This window comes from Hippocampus zosterae, chromosome 2 (assembly GCF_025434085.1).
Source record: "Hippocampus zosterae strain Florida chromosome 2, ASM2543408v3, whole genome shotgun sequence".
Taxonomy (NCBI): Eukaryota; Metazoa; Chordata; class Actinopteri; order Syngnathiformes; family Syngnathidae; genus Hippocampus; species Hippocampus zosterae.
In genome coordinates, this window is record NC_067452.1 from 27,519,035 (window position 1) to 27,540,259 (window position 21,225).

Here is a 21,225-nt window from a genome sequence, read left to right on the forward strand (position 1 = left end):
ATATAAAAATCCAACTGCTGCTGAACCTAGGCATGCATTCATTAATTTTACTGAATATATATATTACTATGGCTGGGTCGTTGGATGGATGGGTAGATGGATGAATTGCGGACAGACAGGTGGATAAACCAGATCTTAAAAGGCTGCAGATGTTCATTACTTCAAGTTGAAGAGTGATGAAAGCCCAATGCTGTGAAATGCAGCTCCATGCTGCCCTATGCTGGACAAAACTGACATGCAAAAACTCTCCACTTAATTTGCTTTGAAGCGATATCAGCACACCAAGACACGTTTTATTCTTGTATTTTAAATAACAAAAGTCACATGTTTGTTTTTCTTGTTGTTGCTGTTTTTAACTGGGGAACGATTTTCATCAGAATGTTAAAAATACAAGCAATTTGTCTATGATAGATGTGGCCACTCTAGTGCACCCAAGCAAACAAGCAACTACTGTACAATCTATACATCAAGGACATAAACACAAAATATTATTTAAGTCATCTTTTGAAAAATCATCCCTCTCTGCGCCGCATTTTACTTTTATATGTAATTATTTTTTTCTTTTAAAAATTGTCACAGTGCGATAAAACTAGCCGATCAGATATTGTGGTGACAGAAGATATTTGCACACGCGAACCACCAAGAGACACACACACAGACGCTTGCAAAGCGTACTTATGGCTTCTTAGATGGATGATTTAACTCCGGTTAGCAACAAAAGTGGACAGGCAAAACACACTACAATAAAGGTGGTTGGTGTCCTACACACAGACAACTTCCCATTCTTTAGGTGTAACTCTACAGGTGTGCCCAATGTAGCAAGGAACCACCTACTGTGTCTAAGACCTTTTATGTCTTGTATGTCAATGTGGTCAGTTCATGATGACGCCTCAGTCAGTCAAACCAGTTGGACGACAATACCGTTCCTCCCATGACTGGCCCTGCCTAACGGACTCGCCACTTTCTCCCCAGTATATGACTCAAATAATAACGTACTTTCAGAATCTGCTGTGCGTCAGTTATCAGACCTCTGAAGAAAGTTTATCAGGGGTCATAAATGATACATAACAAGCACGTCTCAGAAAATAGCCACATCATGATATCGCTGTACTTTGACTTCACAGTGAAAGAGGAAATCCCAGTTTGAGACTAAAGTCTGACAACACTTTAACAAGTGCACTTCCTCATATGTGTGTGTTTCACAGCAGGCACGCCGCTGCCCAAACTGTGTGCGAAAGAACAATGTAATCTCTGTTTTAGCAAAGAACACATTCAAGCAGATGTCATTACGGTACGTTTGGATCCATTTGATGAATAATAACTTTGAGCAGCTCAGACATGGATGCAACATCACAGCACGCACAGGAGGTAAGTGTTAATCCTTCACAAATATTGCTCTTTGGATTGTAGTTTATCTTTGTCTCAGATGTCATAAATTGAAACTGTTATGGGGCAAATTTTACGATTGCAGTAATTTGGTATTAACATTTGAACACTTTAAATTTGCCGTGTTGCAACTGTGAGGAAGGTCTGTGCCATACAAACCAACAATGTGAGAGAAAAAAAGATGTTGCTTTACATCGTGTTCTTTATTTTCTTTTGCAAATGAATGTTTTTTCCCACTGGATGTAGTGTGCAAAATGACAAAAATATGTGACAGAATGTGGGTGAATTTCTCCTCAAGGCATCGTTAAATTAAACTGAATAAAATTAATTCACTCTGGAGTTTTCATGCTCTCCTCTTTCAAAAACATGCATGTGTGCTTGGATTATAAGAAAATTACCGCAATATAAAACAACTCTTGTTGTTACGGTTTATTAGCCATGTAAATGCTTGTTACTTCCAACCCAGCTTTCCCACAATACAAGCCTGTAAAAAAAAAAAAAGCTTGCAAGAACAGGGCAGCAGTTTTTGTAGCAGAGGGTTACCGGTTCATGACCCACTGTGGATAAAACTGGGGTTGGCACTGAGCCCTAATAGCATTAAGTACAGCCCCTGCCTCTGTCATCTCTTTTTGATATGGTGGAAAGACCACAATTATCACCTGAGCCTGTGTGGTGTTTGAATGTTCTCCCTGTGGGTTTTCAGCGGGAGCAGACAGTTGCCTCCACAGCCAAATACAATTTAGGTCCCAGGGTGCAACACAGTTGCTGCTGCTCACTGATCTTCACTGGTGGGTTTAATGTAGACAACATTATAACAACATCAAATCAGGAAAATGAACTGCTAGGGTCCTCCTGGAGAATACAATCCCCTCAACAGATTAAATGAAATCATGTACGGTATTTTAAAAAATGCCCATTAGCGGTATCAACGCAAGAAGTGATATGGTGTTTTTTTTGTTTTTGTTTTTTAAATAAGAAAACAAATATTAAGTATGCTGTGTGTGCATGTGTGTGACAAGGGTCGCATGCTGGAGCCTATCCCAGCTGTCTTCAGGCAGTAGGCGGGGGACACCCTGAACCGGTTGCCAGCCAATTGCAGGGCACAGAGAGACGAACAATCATCCGCTCTCGCATTCACACCTAGGGACAATTTTGAGTGTTCAGTCAGCCTGCCATGCATGTTTTTGGAATGTGGGAGGAAACCGGAGTACCCGGAGAAAATATACAGTATATCTGTGGGTGTGGGTGTAAAATACACACATACTGTACATACTGTATATAGGTATACATATACACTATTTTCTTTGTTTCATGTTCTAATAGAGCACAGTGCAGCCGCTGACCCGAAATTGGAGGAGGAGCTTCAGCATGTCATCGTTACGCATTAAAAGTGAGCTTTTAAGGCCACTGAACACAAAGTGGATCTATAAAACATGTTGTCGTCTGATGGTCACTCTTTCGACAGAAAGGAACAACAGTATCGAAGAAGGTGGAGTCTCACAGCAGAGAGGTGCATGGTCCTTTTCATCAGCTAGAGAGTTCTCAAGAAAAGGTAAATAAATGCCATAATTGTCTTTTTTCTACAACATAAAATAATAAGATCGTCATTATGACCTCCAATAGGATGAAGTATTAATTGCATCCATCAACATCCATCCACCCGTTACTCGAGCTGCTTATCCTCACGAGGGCTGCGGGTCTGTCAACATCAAGTACATTAATATTCACTGCATGACTTTTTTTTTTTTTAAACAGAGAAATTCTCAGATGGAGCTGCTGCCTCACAGTTGCACAGCATTCCGGTCCAAATGAATAAAACAGGTAAACCATAATCATCTGGTGCTGTTTTAGACAGACAACTGAAGTCATGTTTGTTTCTACGTATGTCTTAGTCTGATATCTGAAAACAGCAGCACAGTGAGAGTTTATGCGTCTCCTCACAATCAAGAGTCCCAGCATAAATCTTGACTTGGGCCTTACTGTAACAGGTGCTTTTCATAGGAACTCCAATTTCCTACAACATTCTCAAATCCATGCTAGGCTAAGTGAATAATCTCAACTGACCATAGGTGTGAATGTGAGTGTGTATGCTTGTTTGTGCAGGGTGTACCTAACATTCCAAAAATAAGGAAAGTCATGTTGAACACCTGAGATAAAAACAATAATACAATGTATTGCAAGGATAACCATGATTTATTATGTTTTTTATTTTATTTTTACTTCTGTAGCACTTGAATATCCCCTTTGGGTATCAAAAAAATATATCATCCTATCTTATGAAACACACATTTGGAGTCAGAGTTTCTTTCAATTGACCCACAATGGAACATTCAATGTCCATCCATATTATCCACCACGAATCCTGTTCAGCTGGCCTGGTGGTCAACTGGTTAGTGCATCAGCCTCACAGTGCAGAGGCGCAGGGTTCGATTCCAGCTCTGGCCTTCCTGTGTGGAGTTTGCATGTTCTCACCCTGCTTGCAAGCAATGTGTGTCTTCTCTGGATACTCCTGTTTCCTCCCACATTCCAAAAAAATGAGTGTGGATCGTTATTTGTATTTGTGCCCTGCGATTGGCTGGCAACCAGTTCAGCGTGTACCCCCCGCCCCCTACTGTCCAAAGACAGCTAGGCTCCAGCACGCCCCACCACCCTTATGATGATAAGCGGATCAGAAAATGGATGGATGGATTGATAATCCTGTTCACTCTCACTGGAAAGAGGAGACTACTGTTGCTGATTTAGGGTGAGATGTAGGGTACACCTCGAACTGATAACCAGTCCATCTCAGGGTAGATACCCAGGCAACCACTGACACACACATTGACACCTAGATGTGTCAATGTGTGTGTCAGTGTGCACACACCAACAATGAAAACAAGTTTGACACCCCTTCTCTAAATTGTCTGGTGTCAATGTGTGTGTCAATGTCAAATGGTGTGTGTCAATTGACACACACCAATGTGTGTGTCAATTGACATTGACACACACATTGACACCAGACAATTTAGAGAAGGGGTGTCAAACTTGTTTTCATTGCTGGTCACATTGTTATGACTGCCCTTAGGGGAACAATTATAACGGTTCAAACCACATGAATGTGTAATCACTAAGAGTGTAACGGTATGCAAAAAAAAATATCACTGGTACAGTATGTACCTGGGTTTTAAGGTCATGGTTTGGATTACACTGGGTACAGTAGTGTTCCCTAACATGCATTGCGCAAAGGCACATACAGTATTTTGCAAACCCAATTAGAATGAAGCTGGGATGTTGTGTTAAACATCAACAAAAACACAATACAATGATGTCCAAGTGCAGTACAATGTCCATCACTCTCATAAAAACGTAGGAACAAATCTAAGTTAAAAAAAATATCTGCGCTTAATTTATTAGATGATGCTATTTTCTTTGCAGTCCTTTGCTTTTGAGTACTATCTCATAGTTTACTTCTATCTCATGCACTTAATCACTGGCTTACATCTAAACAGAGTGATCAATTGTCACAGACGGCTGTTGCCAGTTTGTTCCTGCTTGTATTATGAGTGTGTGTGCAAGGCTGGTATACAAAGTGTGTGGTAAACAATGACTTCTGAGCAATGTTTTTTGAGTTTTCACTAAGATCAATTGTACATGTATTCCTTACGTATGCAGTCAATATTTTTTTCTCTAATGTGGCAGAGTATCAAGGGGTCTAAAAATACTGTGTTTGTATGAACATAACAGAAAAGACGGATATATCAAAATATTCCATAAGGTAAGGAGTTGGCCAAGGGGGTGATTCAAGAGTGACAAGAGGTGGCTGTGGCCCTCCTGGGCCACCCTGTATTGTCGCCCCTGTCGTTCACAAGGTTCAAAAAGTATTTTCACAAATAAAGGTGTAGAACGCGTTCACAAATAAAGGAGTCGAACGTAGATATCTAGTTTCAAAAGGAGAGAGTTAAGTAAAAAGTCAGAAAAAAGTACAGCGTTTTGGAAATCAGCAGTTGCGGTGTAGCATCTTTCACTTCAGTGTTTTGCTGTGGGTGTGGGAACTGAAAAAAAAACGTAAGCAACTTTCGCGGTGCAGTCACTTTCAAACAGCACTAATGTCGCGGAGGTCGTTTGGTGTCTGAAGGTGAGAAATCCCACCGCAACAGGTTGGACGTGAAGGCAGCGCTGCTTGAGACTCTGTGCAGCACGAGGGGCGGACTGCCAGTCACACGTTCACACACGCGATGATGGTGGGCTTAGACGTGAAGTGGAATGGACGACATGCGCTACCGCTGTTCGTTTAGTCCCTTCCCTGCTAAATACAACTCAAAAATTGACGTAAAGGAGTAAGTAAGGCAGCCATGAGTGAAACGGTAAAGAGAAGACGCGCTGGACGCCGCTCGGTGGACTTCAGCAGTAGATGGAGTAAGTTGTTGACAACTGATCCTGTCGCTATACCTGCGACAGAAAGAGAAATTGCTAGTAATGGAGGTGATCTCCACTATGTTCATCGACAGAAAGCTGTTGACGTGTTCACCGTGTCCATTTATGTTGCCGTCAGGTGTCTTAGCGAAACTCCTTTTGGCGTTTTCCTATATCTTTACCCATTTCAATTCTGAACCATGGCCTCCAATGTGTTTATTATTGATGAGTGCCATCAAACCAGAAACCGTAAATTAACAAACTGCATGACATAGTGATCCTCGTTTTACGCCGGAATTCTGTTTTAAATGGCGAATACGCAAGTGGGAGAGCCCGAGTCACTTGCACCGTCAAAACGCAGTCGTTTAAGTCACAATTAAGGTAAATATTTGTATGAATAACATCTGTCAAAGAAAAAAAATCTCTCGCTCGGTGTAGTTGTCACACGTACAGCCCAAAAATATTTGCACAACTTTGCCAAACAAGGAAACCTGTCCTAAATTTTTGGCTCTGATACAGCAGCGGGTTCTACATTGTTGAAATTTGTGGTGCTTTCCGAAGCTGCGTATTGAGAAATAGAAGACAATTCAAATCAATTAAGGCAACTGAGTCATTTCACTCCTCATACTCATCTGTTGCTAAAAGCGGCTCTGTGCCCTCTGCAAGCTGGGCAAATACGCATGGTTAGCGGCTCACTGACTGCAAGATCTAAACATTGTACTTAACACCTAACACAAATATCAGGAACAATGGTTTGACATCACAGCAATCTAATTGGACACTTTGTAAGTGCTAAGATCTTTTAGGTCATGTAATGAAAACAATGCCGTGTCACTGCTTCTCTGTTTATGATCTCGCTTCATATTTTTAAAATTATTTTAATATTTCCGAATCAGAAAGTGGGTTTAGAAAATAGTCACTGTATAAATCGCTCAGTTGTAGTCTTTGTTTAAATTGTTGAAATGTAAAGCAATAGACCTACAGTACGACATTAGAATGTCATTACACAGAGCTTCATATGAAAACCTGGACTTTTTTTTAGGTTTTTAAGTGGACTTGTACATTTTTGTTTCCATTTCACTAACATTGCTGCTTTAAACGGAGTGTGGGTGAGTTCGGCTTGGGCTTGAGTTATTCATTAGTTCTTTATGTTTTAACTCAGCAAAACCCGGTGAAAATTATTAATGTCTGACTCCATCTAAACTGTGGAATGTAGTTGTTGCCATAGAAAAGAGAATGCGACGAAGCAAAATTATGGAAAGCTGCAAGTGCAGTTTTGATATTTGCATTGATTACATGATTAACTGGTAATGAAGTAATATCATTATCAACGTACTTGGGTCTCTTTATGACAGATTTTCCCTGGATCATGCCATTCCCTTTCCTTTCGGATTGACAGTATGCTGTTGTGACTTGTTCAGGAGCCCCCGGGTGTTAGGCTTGTTGAACAGGACTTCTTTTTTTTTCTAAAATGGCTGTAACTCAGTTAGTTCAGACTTGACAATGCTTCTTTGTTTCAGTGATTAAAATGCAAACAATATGATTTTCAATTTATGATGTTATTAACAGGCCCGGTAGTCCAGTGGTTAGCACGTCGGCTTCACAGTGCAGAGGTAGCGTGTTGGATTCCAGCTCCGGCCTCCCTGTGTGGAGTTTGCATGTTCTCCCCGGGCCTGCGTGGGTTTTCTCCGGGTGGTCCGGTTTCCTCCCACATTCCAAAAACATGCATGGCAGGCTGTTTGAACACACTTAATTGTCCCTAGGTGTGAGTGTGAGCGTGGATGGTTGTTCATCTCTGTGTGCCCTGCGATTGGCTGGCAACCGATTCAGGGTCTCCCCCGCCTACTGCCCGGAGACAGCTGGGATAGGCTCCAGAACCCCCTGCGACCCTAGTGAGGATTGAGCGGTTCGGAAGATGAATGAATGAATGTTATTAACAGTGTTTTGTTGACATCACTGCTGCTTGGAAATGTGCATCCTCTTTAATAACAATAGAGATGACCCCGTTTCAAGTTCATATATGTTATATGAAGTATCTAGTAATATGTTAACATAACACAATCAGGACTTCAAACTAACTTTTTTTTTTAACTCAGAGCACAGTGGCCCTAATCTGACATTTTAGCTGCGCAAGTAGAAAAGTTAGAAAGGCACGCTATAAATATCCCCTACACTCCTTTTTAACTGTGGTGTGGAGCACAAAAAAATGGTCAAAAACATAAACAGGAAATAAATATGCAATAGAAAAAAAATACTGTATAATAATAATAATAATAATAATAATACATTTAATTTGTAAGCGCCTTACATAACACTCAAGGACACTTTACAACCAAGAGCAAATAATAAAACTACATCTTGGATACAAGATACAAAATAAACAAAAGGGCCCCTTGGATATAATGAAGACCCCTCAGAGTGTAAACATGTCATTTTCCAGTCCGGGTGTCCCGATATGATACCGATATTGCAGCCTAATGTGCTGTGCGATATCGATCCGATCCGATATCGGCAAGAATAATACAAGCATTTATTTATTGCAATAAGCAACAAGAGGAGCCGCTGCTGCCATCAAAAGAAAAGTTAATATTAAAAAAGCTTTTATCAAGTGATACAAATCAAACAACGAACAATAGTCATCAGGAGTAGGTATGAGAAAATGTGACTCGCGTATTCCAAACAATTTGTGTTACATAAATTCATCCTCAAACATGAAAATGTACTTTACTTGAATAAAATGCTGTAAATCCCAAATTCATTAAAGGACCCTGAGAGATAACCCTATTCAAGGGAATGAAAATAAATGATACTGTTTGAAAGGCAAAATTATAATTTAAGTTGACTTCGGTACTTTCAGAATCAATTTTTTGCATTCAGTATGCGGTGGAAACGGAATCTGGAATAGACTGCTTGTGTATAAGTGCCAATATAATATAAAATATTATTATATATCATATTATATAGTATAGTCCGATACTGTGTTTGTTTGTTTTGTTTTAATGGAGGTCACACGGGGGCTGATATAGGACCAGTATCAGACATCACCATTGTATAGGAATAGTTTTTTTTTTTTCAGTTATAGTGCTTCATACCCTTTAACTTTGTTATACTTTCAAAAAAGATTGACACAATCGTGTATTTGTCTGTGCGTGCGTGTGTGTGTGTGTGTGTGTTTATAGACGGTCATTTATTAAATTAAGGTTTGTATGCCAATATATCGATTCAAAATGGTTACCGGTAATTATTAACAAACTACTATGGTTCTAGCTGTGGCAACCGAGACTTTTTTCCCTAGCGCAAAAATTTGTTTAGTTTTCTCTTGATGACGCTTGTTAGGAATGAGTCATCTTTTGCCATCATGACCCACTTCAGGCGAACTGGTTCACTTACCGTTAATGTAATAGAGAGGGGCTGCACTGAATCAGCACACTGTCAACATTAACCATTTGTAAATAATGAGTACTTGCTGGTTGACTTGCGGATATTCTAATACTCTTTTGATCTTGTTTTGTGGGACAGGCTCATGTTTCTGCATATGTGACAACCTTTAGGTTCCCAGTACCAATGGAGGATTTAAACATTCTTGCCAGTGGGGGGCGACTACTCCACTTTTTGTTGTTGTTGTTGTAATATATTCCAACATGTTTGTTCTGTGTGGGGTTTGTATGTGTACCATGTGTATATGTCGTGCTTGCGTGGTTTCTTTCGAGGTACTCTGGCTTCTTGCCACAATTCAAAAAATATGCTTCTTGGGGTACTGTAATTGAAGACTCTTAGGTTGTAGCTCGCTCTCAAGCTCAGTGAATTGTTTTTCTTTTCTTTCAAATAATATTGGCTGTTGCCTTTTTGCCATTTAAAGGATGAGTTTGAGAGAGTTCTTTGGAGGTTGTTTGTAATCCTAGGAGATGTAATCCTAGCAGCACAAGTATGAAAATTCTTTCCCTGCAGTTTGAAGTAAACAAATGTTTCAGCAGCCTGCCAGCGCTTTAGCACGCTCTAAGAATTATTCGAACAGACTAGTGAACTAATACATTTCCAGGACTCCAAAAACATTGATAAAATCCCTATCAGCTAAGTGAATGTACAAGGATGTAACAAAAATCTTGTGAACATTAGCAACCAGCAATGCTGGAAATTCCTGCTCTTATGTTCATGCACACATACCACATGTGTCGTTGGTGAGTTTAGTCAGAGAAGAAAATATGTTAAAATGGCCAAAACAGCTCAAGAGTCTTTCATCAAGTCACCGCAAATCTTGGTTGAATAAGCCTGACAGTAAAGTTAATATCCTGCGCATTTGTGATTCATTCAATGCTACATTCTAACAGAAGATTTTATTGTCAGTGAGCAAATTAATCACCTCCTGCTGCTGTCTTGTCACGGCGTTCTAAAAAAAACCCCAAACAAATAAAAGAAACCCTCTGAGAAAGCTCCTGTGCTTTTATGCCATTAATCTCTCAGGACAAAACTTCTCATACTTTTTGGCTCGGCATTATCAATATTATGGACGGTGTTGGCTGACCCGCAGTCAGCAGTTAAAAGTAGCTGGAATCAAGCCAAATCAACCTCACAGTGAGTTTTGGTTCCGTTGCATCTCATTTATGTGTTGAAAGTCTAATGTTCTGCTTTTGTTGCCATGTAGATAAAATAATAAGAACACAGGTGAAAGCTTTTTGCTAGGAGAGGTCTCCCTGGAGACAAACTACTGCTCTGTCGTCCACTAATTTATGTGTGTCTTAGTAATTCCATTTGATGCATTTCTGTACTCTGACAATTAAGGGTCCGTTTAAACAACTTAGTTCAACCCGGTAGTCGAGTGCTGAGCACGTCGACTTCACAGTGCAGTGGTACCGCGTTCAATTCCAGCTCCGGCCTCCCTGTGTGGAGTTTGCATGTTCTCCCCGGGCCTGCGTGGGTTTTTTCCGGGTACTCCGGTTTCCTCCCACATTCCAAAAACATGCATGACATGCTGATTGAACACTATAAATTGTCCCTAGGTGTGAGTGTGGGTGTGCGTGGTTGTTCGTCTCTCTGTGCCCTGCGATTGGCTGGCAACTGATTCGGGGTGTCCCCTGCCTACTGCCCGAAGACAGCTGGGATAGGCTCCAGCACCCCCTGCGACCCTAGTGATGATACAGCAGTTCAGAAGATGAATGAATGAATGAAACAACTTATTTTAAAATCTATAAACTCACCTAAAGTTTCTGTGTTTTCTAGGTGAACAGCCCAAAAGTAACTTGATCTCAGATGTTGCTGGTAAGCCAATCATCCATCTAACCATTTTATATATTGTGACCTACTACAACTGACTTTGGACAACAGGCGGGATGCACCATCGACTAATTGTCAGCCATTCGCAGACCCCATACTGCATAGAGAAACAGGCTTGACTCGAGATCATAAGGAAAAAAAAAACATTCAATATCGAAGTTGCATTGGACTATACATTGCATATTTTGGGAAAATATATTTTCCAAAAATGAGACCACGAACAGTGGAGCTCAGACTGGCACCCAAAATCTCTGTTCCCAAAATTTCCGCTTCAAACTGAGAGGAAAGTTATTCTTTTTAGTTTAAAAGGGCTTACTTTAACTAGAATCCTGCGTTGCATTGTGGCCACTGGTGCAATCCTGTTAGGTTATTGTGCCTTTGGTGCTGTAAATTGTACATCGTACGTCCTTGTTGTGACGGATGGGCTTCTGCTTGATGCATCAGTGTCTACTGCAAAACCAATTGCATTTCCACAGTCAAAAGGTTGAATAAATGTATATTGATGTGTAAAATTTTATTCTGAATTAAACGACCATTACTTCCCTAACAGGCACCATCCCAAGTGAAGATGGGAGCGGACGACCCAAAGCACTCAAGAGGCTAAGTGCTATGTGGTCTTCTTTCCGCAAAGGCAAAAGAGATAGTAAGTGTGACTTTCTAGAATCACATCTCTAAAAATATTTAGTTTTTGGAGCTTCTTCTTTTTATTGTATCTTCTAACACATTCACCTTTGAATTTGTTGGTGTGTTACCCGATGAGTGATGTATCATATGGCATTGCCATCTTGCATGAAGAACCTCGGTGGGAACTACTTTGTCAAAAGTCAAGTCAAGTCAAGTCAACAGTATTTATAGAGCACTTTCAAACAGCCATCGCTGCATACAAAGTGCTGTACATGGAGCGATTTAACATACACAATAAACAGTAAGACGAATCGGTAATAAAAGCGGTAGAAAGCACCAAGCAGTAAAATCAAGAACAAATCTAAGTCATGCTGAGTCGAACGCCAAAGAATACAAGTGAGTTTTGAGGCGCGTTTTGAAGATGGGCAGCGAGGAGGCTTGCCGAATGTTCAGTGGGAGGTCATTCCAGAGAGAGGGACCAGCAACAGAAAAGGCTCGATCCCCTCTGAGCCTCAGTTTAGTTCTTGGTACTTGGTACAACTTGGTACTTGGTACAAAAACAAGGTCTTGATGTGTAAACACCTATACAGTATATTCCGTCTCCTTTTTTTTGTCTTCCTCTTATCTATATGTAATCTATAATAACACAGTTAACATTGAATACCGTAATTTGCGATGGACATTTGTCTTGAAATCACAGTTGGGATTTAACTTTGTTCAAGCAGTAAAATGTAGACGCAAACTCTTGCACATGCTTCAATCTTTACCGGTTCTATTTAACTATAACTGTTTTTTTTTTTTAAAAAGCATTTATTTTCTGGAATATAATACTTTTTCATCAGCGAAGACGCCTTTCATGTTGTTTAAAAAAGCAATACTTTTTTTGTTTGTTTTTTGTTTTTTAATTTGTCGATGATGACAATATCGATGAGTGGCTAAACTTCAATTCTAAATTTCTATCTGCAGTAGTCCCTTCCCACAAGCAATTCGCCCCCTGCCCCTGATTTTTACTTTTACTTTCAAAAGAATGTAAGGCTGTTGGTGTTTGTGAGCTATTAGTGATTGCGGTGGTGGGGCTTGCTGCTCATTTTGCAATGCGACCTTTGTAATTTACTTTGGATAAATGCCTTTTAAACGGTGTGCAAATCCATGCTCTTGTTCATCTTCAGATGATATCAAATTTGAAATAGATTTGATTCAAACAATGATGCATCTATGATAACTGCTCAAGCAGTTCACCACAGTGAACAAAACGTGTCATATTTTTCAAATATCTTTGAAGGAGTGAAAGAGCAAGATCCTCCAGAGCCACTGGGCCCGACAAGGGAAGACAAATCTACTAGGCAAAGACGTTTTGTCAGTGGTCAGTACTTTTTTGAGTACCTGGTGGTGGTCAGCCTCAAGAAGAACAAAGATGGCAACAGCTATGAGCCTCAGATCACCTACCAGTTCCCTAAGGTAGGCATGTACAATATCATACCATTAGATTCAATTAATTAAATAGATTCAACTTTTGAACAGAAAAACAAAGTTAAAAATAACTTAAATGAGATATTGTTTTCCATATTTCATATTCAAAAAGGAGTACAAAGAAGTATAGACTGATGAAATCGCTTCTCTGTATTATGTTAATTTTTCACCGATTCTGTGTCCATTATATCAAATTAGAAGCATGTTGATGCATGTCAACTTGTTCCATGTACCGGTAATTTATTTTTTTGTGATGAAAACATAGATACGCTCATTTTGAATCGACGGCGCGGTAACATTAACAACTTTTGTATTTCATCAAAAATTAAAAATATGGATAACAGATTGACATGCAAGGACAAGTAATGTCTTTGTTTCCTCATTTTGAGTGTGCCTGACCTTCTTTAGTCATGCCAGTTTATCCTAACATACCGTAGCGTTAATGTCATTGTTGTCTGACAAATCATGTGATTCATTCTAAAAAGAAACCCTTTCCATTTAGAAACTCAGATTTTAGCTGTCTTACAACATACTGTAACTTAATAAAATTTCTCCTTTTTCTTCATTGACTCTTATGGTGGCCACGCGTCCACCTGTTGCCAAGCAGAATTCTTAGGGCTGTATTATAAAACGCCTCGGGCCAATCAAGATGATCTGTTACATATAAAATGTGTATTAGAAAGACAAACAAATAAACACAGACGGCTGAATGTGGTGGGGCTCTGTTTCCCCATTCCTAATACTGAGGTCCACACTGACGATGGCCACGTTAACCCTTTCAGGGACAACTGTTACTACAGTGGACAGCTTATCATGTTATCAGGTTACAAGGTGCATGAAAGGTTTAAATAAATTATTTGCATGCCTGTGTGCGTCCTTGTTGACTTGTGTGCTTTTGTGTATGTGCATACATTCAGAGGGATGGAATGGCCAAATTTCAAAAGGAGGAAGAGGAGCGAACACTAAAGGCGATCACGCTCTTCTGCTTCCCAGAAGGTATCAAATGGGCCCCTTTGACCGAATATCACAGGTACAACTGAAAAACACATGCATTCTGGAAATAATTTGATCACATTTAATGCATGGTTCGTTGCGATGCAACATCTCGCAATCATCGTATTCCCCACGTGTTGACAGTGAGACCTTCTCCTTTGTGTTGACGGAGATTGACGGCAGCCGAAGAAATGGATACTGCAGGCGTCTTCTGGTTAGCATGTCCGACTGTGTGAACTGGAAATAGTCGTAATGTATCCTAACCACTTTGCTCTCCAACCTGCAGCCTGGTGGGAAGGGGGCTCGTCCACCTGAGGCGTACTGTATCATCAGCAGCTTGGCTTGTTTTGGCCTGTTTTCAAAGGTGATTTAAACAAATGTGTGTCAAGACTTTTTTTTTTGTAAGTGGAAATTAAAAAATAACTAAGTACTAATTCTTTATCAAACATAGTTTAATTTTCTTTTGCAAGTGGCACGCAAGTGTCTTGAATCTCCACTTAATACTTGAATTAGAGACCAAACCGGGATATTCGTGTGCCTTGAGCCAAAGTTATAGCACAGACCTCATGATGAAATGTCAAGTCCAGTACAGCGTCTGTCTTTTCAACTTTTCTTCTCATGTCTATTGGTGCATTGTCTTATGACTCGTCTTTTTCTTTACGGGCAGATATTTGATGAGGTTGAGAAGAGGCGGCAGATCTCCATGGCTATGATTTACCCATTCATGCAGAAATTGCGGGAGGCTCCATTCCCAGCTCCAGGAAACACTGTGGAGATTAAAAGCTTCATTCCGGAGTCGGGCACTGAGGTCAGAGCAATACCACACCTTCACTTAGCATTATCAGAAGTCTGTGGACTTGCGTATATGAAGTGTGAATCTGAAATTTTTCTTATATGCTGGATATAAAAAGTCAACACATCCCTGTTCAAACGCCGGGTATGAGTAATGCCATCAGTGAGACCAATCAAAATCTTTTCCAAACTTTTTCCACCATTAATGTGACCTCCAACCCATCCAATTCAATTGGAAAAAAATATATATTTTCAAGAGGGGAAGTACAACGACAATCATGTGGTTGCGCAAGTATGCATATCGTCTTATTACTGGCAATGTGGCAGTGTTCAGAATTAACCACTCACATTTAAACTTGTTAAATGGGAGTCAGCATTCACCTGCCTTTTAAAGTGTTTTTGATTAACCCCAATTATAGTTCAGATGTTTAGCTCGGCTGCCAGAAATTCCTGCAACTCATTCAGTCTCGCTGTCAGCCTCTTGGCCCGCTTCCCTGATCAGTTTTCTTCTCGTCTTTTCATCAATTTTGGATGAACTTTTAACACTTCACGTCACTGTTGTTCCACATTTACTGCATTACCGGTACTCTTCTCCTGACTACTACCTTTGAACAATGAAAGAACTGAACTCAAATGTGGCTTTAAAATTCTGACAGGGATAGTATGACTCCAGTTTAAGTGTGTTTGAATGTGATTGGTTCATTCTAAATACAGCCACACCTCCGGTTACATGAGGGTCTGGACTCTTGTGCAATCACATTATCTTCGTTGTTTGTTTTTACTTTCCCTCTCAAAAAAGCTTTCATGTTTTTTCAGTTGACTTGTGCAGATTATATTCATGTTAGGGGAAAATGTTTTCTTTTAATGAGTCATCATTAATTCATTCCTGTCACCAAAACCGAGCATTTAAACGGGGATGTGTATATTTATATATTAATTATGTACCGTTGGTGTTCACCTGACTTTAAATACCAGATTATATTTTTTTATTCAATGAACATTCTGCCTACCCTACCTCTGAAGTATTTAAAGTTGGGCTCACAAAAAAAATATAGTAAACGGTGTCACAAAATTACTGTCTTATGGCAATTTGTGGTAAGTCTGACAACGCTGTACTTCTACATAAAAAGAGAGGCCACGTTGTTGTAATGGCTTGAACAGACTCATCCTTCAAGGTGGGTGTGTTTGTTTGGAGGTATGTCTCAACCTGTCCCACATTGCTCAACTTACACCTCTGAGCATGAGGCCACGTACCATGTTTCAACAGCTCTCACTCACTACGCTTATTCAGTGATGCTTGCCAATATCTGTGCTATTATTACTGCAGTCAGTACTGAGCGGTAGAAGTCCTAAAAACAACTCAATTATGCACCTTGCATGTGTTCTTGATAACGTGATCAAAATAGAGAAATAACCTGCAACTGTCCTGAGAGTAAACACGAATATTGGAAATCGCACAGTGGCCATATGATAATTGAAATGCCAAGTGGGTGACGACCTGCTATTCGCTGTGTGCCATATTAGTGACAGTGGTAACTCTCTTTCTTCCCAGATTATAAGACTGACGCGGCCATTAGATTCCTGGCTGGAACACGTCAACTTTGAAGTGCTGTTCCGCTGCCTTACAGATGACGAGGTGCTACTGGTGTTTGCAGCCGCAGTCCTTGAGAGACGGATCATTTTCATTGCCGATGAGTTGGGGTAAAGCGCACTCGCCCTGTACTCAACCACACACTACCATTCATATAGATTACTGTCCATGAACTCATTCTTGAAATTGGTACTAGTACTGAATATAGTGGCTTATTTGGTAAAACCGTTGGTGTTCACCTGACTTTAAATTATACTTAAGATATTACAAGCAAACTTTGATATTAGCCCATCCCAGCTCATCATTCAATAAGCCATGTTATTTTTACAATAAACAGGATAACAACCTGTTTGTTGCTCAGACAAAACAATGCAATTTCTTACAAGTCACAGTAGTTGTAAGTTTTAATGGTCCACACCTACTGGCTAAAGAAACTCGCAGCACTCCATGAGTGCCTAGCAGCACAAATGAACCAGCTGCTGAGGGTTGGGACTCACCCAGGATGGCTAACTGAAGGGCGAACGATCCTGATCATGAAGGATCCCTCAAAGGGTGCAGTCCCATCCAACTATCGGCCAATAACCTGTCTCTCCACAACATGGAAGCTCATGTCAGGCATCATTGCAGCTAAGATAAGTGGACACATGGATCAATAAATGAGCGAAGCACAGAAGGGCATTGGTAGAGATACCAGAGGAGCCAAACATCAGCTCCTGGTTGACAGAACAGTCGCACAAGACTGCAGGTCTCGACGTTCCAACCTGTGCACAGCCTGGATTGATTACAAGAAAGCCTATGACTCGATGCCACATACATGGATCACTGAATGCTTGGAGTTGTATAAGGTGAACAGGACCCTAAGAGCCTTCGTTGCGAACTCGATGAGGATGTGGAAAACCACACTTGAAGCCAATGGCAAGCCACTTACCCAAGTGTCCATCAAATGTGGCATATACCAAGGTGATGCACTCTCCCCACTGCTGTTCACCAAGACAGACTATGGATACCGCCTCAGAAATGGAGCTACAATCAGTCACCTCCTCTACATGGATGACATGAAGCTGTATGCGAAGAGCGAAAGGGACATTGACTCCCTGATCCACACAACCAGGATCTACAGCAGCGACATCGGGATGTCATTCGGGCTTGAGAAATGCAGTCGGATGGTGACTAAGAGAGGAAAGGTCCGCACTGAAGGGGTCTCACTCCCTGAAGGAACAATAGTAGACATTGAGGACAGCTACAAGTACCTTGGTATACCACAAGCCAATGGCAACCTCGAACTGGCAAAAAGGAAAGCGGCTACGGCTAAATACCTCCAGCGAGTGAGGCAAGTCCTAAGAAGCCAGCTCAATGGCAAAAATAAGACCCGGGCAATAAACAGCTATGCCCTGCCAGTGATCAGATCCTAACCATGCATGGAGGATTCCATCCCAAATCCAGCACCCTGAGACTGTACGCAAGCTGAAAGGAAGGAGGCCGGGGACTAGTGAGTGTGAGAGCCACTGTCCAGGATGAAACATCCAAGCTCCATGAATACATCAAGGAGAAGGCTCCAACGGATGATGTACTCAGAGAATGTCTCAGACAATGGGGAACAGAGGATGAGGAGCTGCAAGAGGGACCATCATGGGAGGACAAGCCCCTACACGGGATGTACCACCGGACCATAACTGAAGTGGCCGATCTCAAGAAGTCCTGTCAGTGGCTAGAGAGGGCTGGCCTGAAGGACAGCACAGAGGCACTCATCCTGGCTGCTCAGGAGCAGGCCCTGAGCACCAGAGCCATTGAGGCCCAGATATACCACACCAGACAAGACCCAAGGTGTAGGTTGTGCAAAGAGGCACCTGAGACGATCCAACACATAACTGCAGGGTGTGAGATGCTGGCAGGGAAAGCCTACATGGAACGCCATAACCAGGTGGCTGGCATAGTCTACCGAAACATCTGTGCGGAGTATGGACTGGAAACCCCAAGGTCAAAATGCAGAATGACAGAGCGAAGATCCTGTGGGACTCCCAGATCCAGACTGACAAGATGTAATGGCGAACCAACCAGATATCGTGATCATAGATAAAGGGCAGAGGAAAGCCGCTGTAGTGGATGTAGCGCTCCCAAGTGATGGAAACATCAGAAAGAAGGAACACGAGAAACTCGAGAAATACCAAGGGCTCAGAGAGGAGCTGGAGAGAGCCTGGAAGGTAAAGGTGACAGTCGTGCCTGTGGTGGTCGGAGTACTCGGGGCAGTGACCCCCAAACTAGATGAGTGGTTGCAACATCTCAGTCCAGAAATGTGCAGTGCTGGGAACAGCAAGGATACTGTGCAGAACCCTCAAGCTTCCTGGCCCGAGCTGAATGAGGGACAGACACCACCCGAGGGGGGGTGAGACGAGGATTTTTTTAAATTATATATACATATATATATATATGGCTATGTTAGAATTTAAATTAGCATTTGCTTAATCTTATTTGAATGTCATGTATTTTCTCCACATCAAAGCTGTGCGCATACACATTTTATGATGACACGTTGTTGCATTTTCTATTGTAATTTGGTGTGTTCATTACTAAAATAAATAAGAGATTATAAATGTGTATGACATCCGTTCTCTTAACATTGGTGGGTGGATAAACATTTTTCTTTCCTCTTTTTTTCCCTGCAGCACATTATCCCAGGTCATACATGCGGTAGCAGCCCTTCTTTATCCTTTTACCTGGCAGCACACTTTTATCTCCATCGTTCCAGAGATTTTAATCGATGTGGTGATGGCACCCACTCCATACCTGCTTGGAGTACAGAAACACCTGCTTGACCTTGTCACAGACCAAAGCGATGTGAGTTAAGTTTTCTTCGACTGATACAACACATTTGCACGCATGCTTTTCTTGTTGTAAAATGTCATCAGTGCAATATAACACCAGTGACATTTCTCTATACTTTTCTCTTATTTTTCACAGCTACTGATTGTGGATTTATCAGAGAACAAAAAGGAAACCTTCATTGTTTCTGTAAGACACGAGATATTCTTTGTCAGTTGCATGTAATTATTGTGCTCAACTTTCCAAAAAATAAAATTAAAAATTGAAAATGACCCTGCTGCAGATCGGTGATGAGCGCTCTATTCTTCCCCCAAAACTGCTCAGTGAAATCCGAGAGTCACTCGGTCAGAGAAAGCAAGCCTCATGTAGGTCAATTGCTGTGTTTGCAAGTGTTAAATAGATCTCGTCGTTCATTCATCGTAACATTTCTGTCTTCTCTTTCAGCGACAGAAGATCTGAACCGTGTCGTGTCGGAGGCCTTCCTGCTGTTCTTTGTGAAAACAGTCGGTCATTATGTGTCCTATGTGAAATGCAGTCAAACCGGAGAGCAGATGGTGTTTGAGAAAAGGAGCTTCTACAAAGCCATCGAGTCAAAAACCACACGACACTTTGTCAAAAAGTTCATCCAGACTCAGATGTTTGATCTCTTCATCCAGGAGGTGGAGCAACAGCAGACTGGACCACAGCAGGGTGAGACTCTTAACAAAGCGTGCACTCTCCTATTTACTTCATTCCAATTACATATAAATTCATAAATGATCCAGTAAGCTACAGAGGGTAACTTCTAATCCAGTTAATGTACATTTCCTGGTGAGGAAAAACTGTGTGTGTGTGTGTGTATGTGTGTATTACGTTAACTTGCAGTTTTTTCCCATGTAGGAATATTTCACAAAAAGATTGTGGAATACCAGGAAAAGAAGAAAAAGGAAAAGAGCAAGAAACACTAGTTTGTTGCATTGAGTGTATATAGTGTACTGTAATAGAGTACCTAGATAATGAATGTTGCACTGTTGTTTTTACTTGTCATTTTCTGTTAAATATTTTATTTTGCAAAGTGACAAATTTTATTGCTGCTACTTTGTCAAAACACTGGTTTACAGTCTATTGCTGGTGAGCAGGAAATCATTTCAATCAAATAAAGACTAGTTTTTCAAGTCCATCTGCATGTTTTATGTTATGTGTTGTGTTTATTATTTTACTTTATTTTAACTGTTTTGTTAAGCGCTTTGTTACAGCTGCAGCTGTTGTGAAAGCGCTGTATAAATCAGGATGTATTGTATTGTAATCTACTAGTATGCAACCTTCAATGTTTCATTTTTGTCTGTCATTCCTTTTATATTTTGTTGTTCACTTTCTCAACAAATGTTTTCGTCAGAACCTAAATTTGGATTTGATGGAATGACAAAACACTACATGTCCACAAGCCTGAGGCAGATTACATTTTCAACCAGCAAGTTAGTAGTTGAGTGACTGTGACGAGTGACACGAGAGGTTCATCATGTAACCCCATCCAGATGATGTAAAAGTGAAGACAGGGCCTCGCTTAAGAAAAACATTACAAATACACAGCAGAGAGCACAGGAACAAACAAAGCATCAGGCGTGAGAAACAAGAGCAGTGCTACTTGCAGGCACGCATCCACACATCTGAAAAATAAATACTGTACCATGTGCACAGGATGTGGCTGAAACACCGCCATTGATGCACAGTTGCACAACAAGCACAAGCAATTCTTGCTGCTCTTTCCCTCCCACCACCTGCACGTCTGTGAAGGTCATGGGGAGTCGAGTCTGGGACGCTCAGATGCTGAATTCTAGCATGCACTGCCTCTCTTTATTCAGTATTTTATACTGCATGCGCAAGATGGAATACTGTATGTCATATTT

At 40.9% G+C, this 21,225-nt stretch overlaps 1 protein-coding gene across 4 annotated transcripts; it reads left to right on the forward strand.

The window, feature by feature from the left end:
* Positions 1-984: 984 nt before the first annotated feature.
* On the forward strand, positions 985-20,498 carry LOC127596120 (DENN domain-containing protein 2D-like). 4 transcript variants are annotated; one of them, XM_052058276.1, is made up of 17 exons: positions 985-1,368; positions 2,710-2,776; positions 2,852-2,938; positions 3,142-3,207; positions 10,996-11,034; positions 11,600-11,692; positions 12,956-13,131; positions 14,061-14,173; positions 14,281-14,350; positions 14,423-14,500; positions 14,804-14,944; positions 16,481-16,629; positions 19,183-19,354; positions 19,478-19,528; positions 19,623-19,704; positions 19,784-20,029; positions 20,219-20,498. In XM_052058276.1, exons 1-17 carry the CDS (start codon positions 1,339-1,341, stop codon positions 20,284-20,286), a joined length of 1,728 nt encoding a protein of 575 aa, XP_051914236.1. In that variant the 5' UTR covers positions 985-1,338; the 3' UTR covers positions 20,287-20,498. The 4 variants fall into 4 exon arrangements, with proteins under 4 accessions (XP_051914236.1, XP_051914237.1, XP_051914239.1 ...); XM_052058277.1 differs by lacking the exon at positions 3,142-3,207; XM_052058278.1 differs by lacking the exons at positions 985-1,368; positions 2,710-2,776; positions 2,852-2,938; positions 3,142-3,207 and adding an exon at positions 5,455-5,781.
* The last annotated feature ends 727 nt before the right edge of the window (positions 20,499-21,225 follow it).

Bases quoted from the DNA above. Each gene is read 5' to 3' on its own strand.
- LOC127596120 (XM_052058276.1), top strand. From the start codon at position 1,339: ATGGATGCAACATCACAGCACGCACAGGAG. The intron at 14,351-14,422 runs GTTAGCATGTCC...TCCAACCTGCAG, and splicing joins GATACTGCAGGCGTCTTCTG to CCTGGTGGGAAGGGGGCTCG. The intron at 14,945-16,480 runs GTCAGAGCAATA...CTTTCTTCCCAG, and splicing joins TTCCGGAGTCGGGCACTGAG to ATTATAAGACTGACGCGGCC.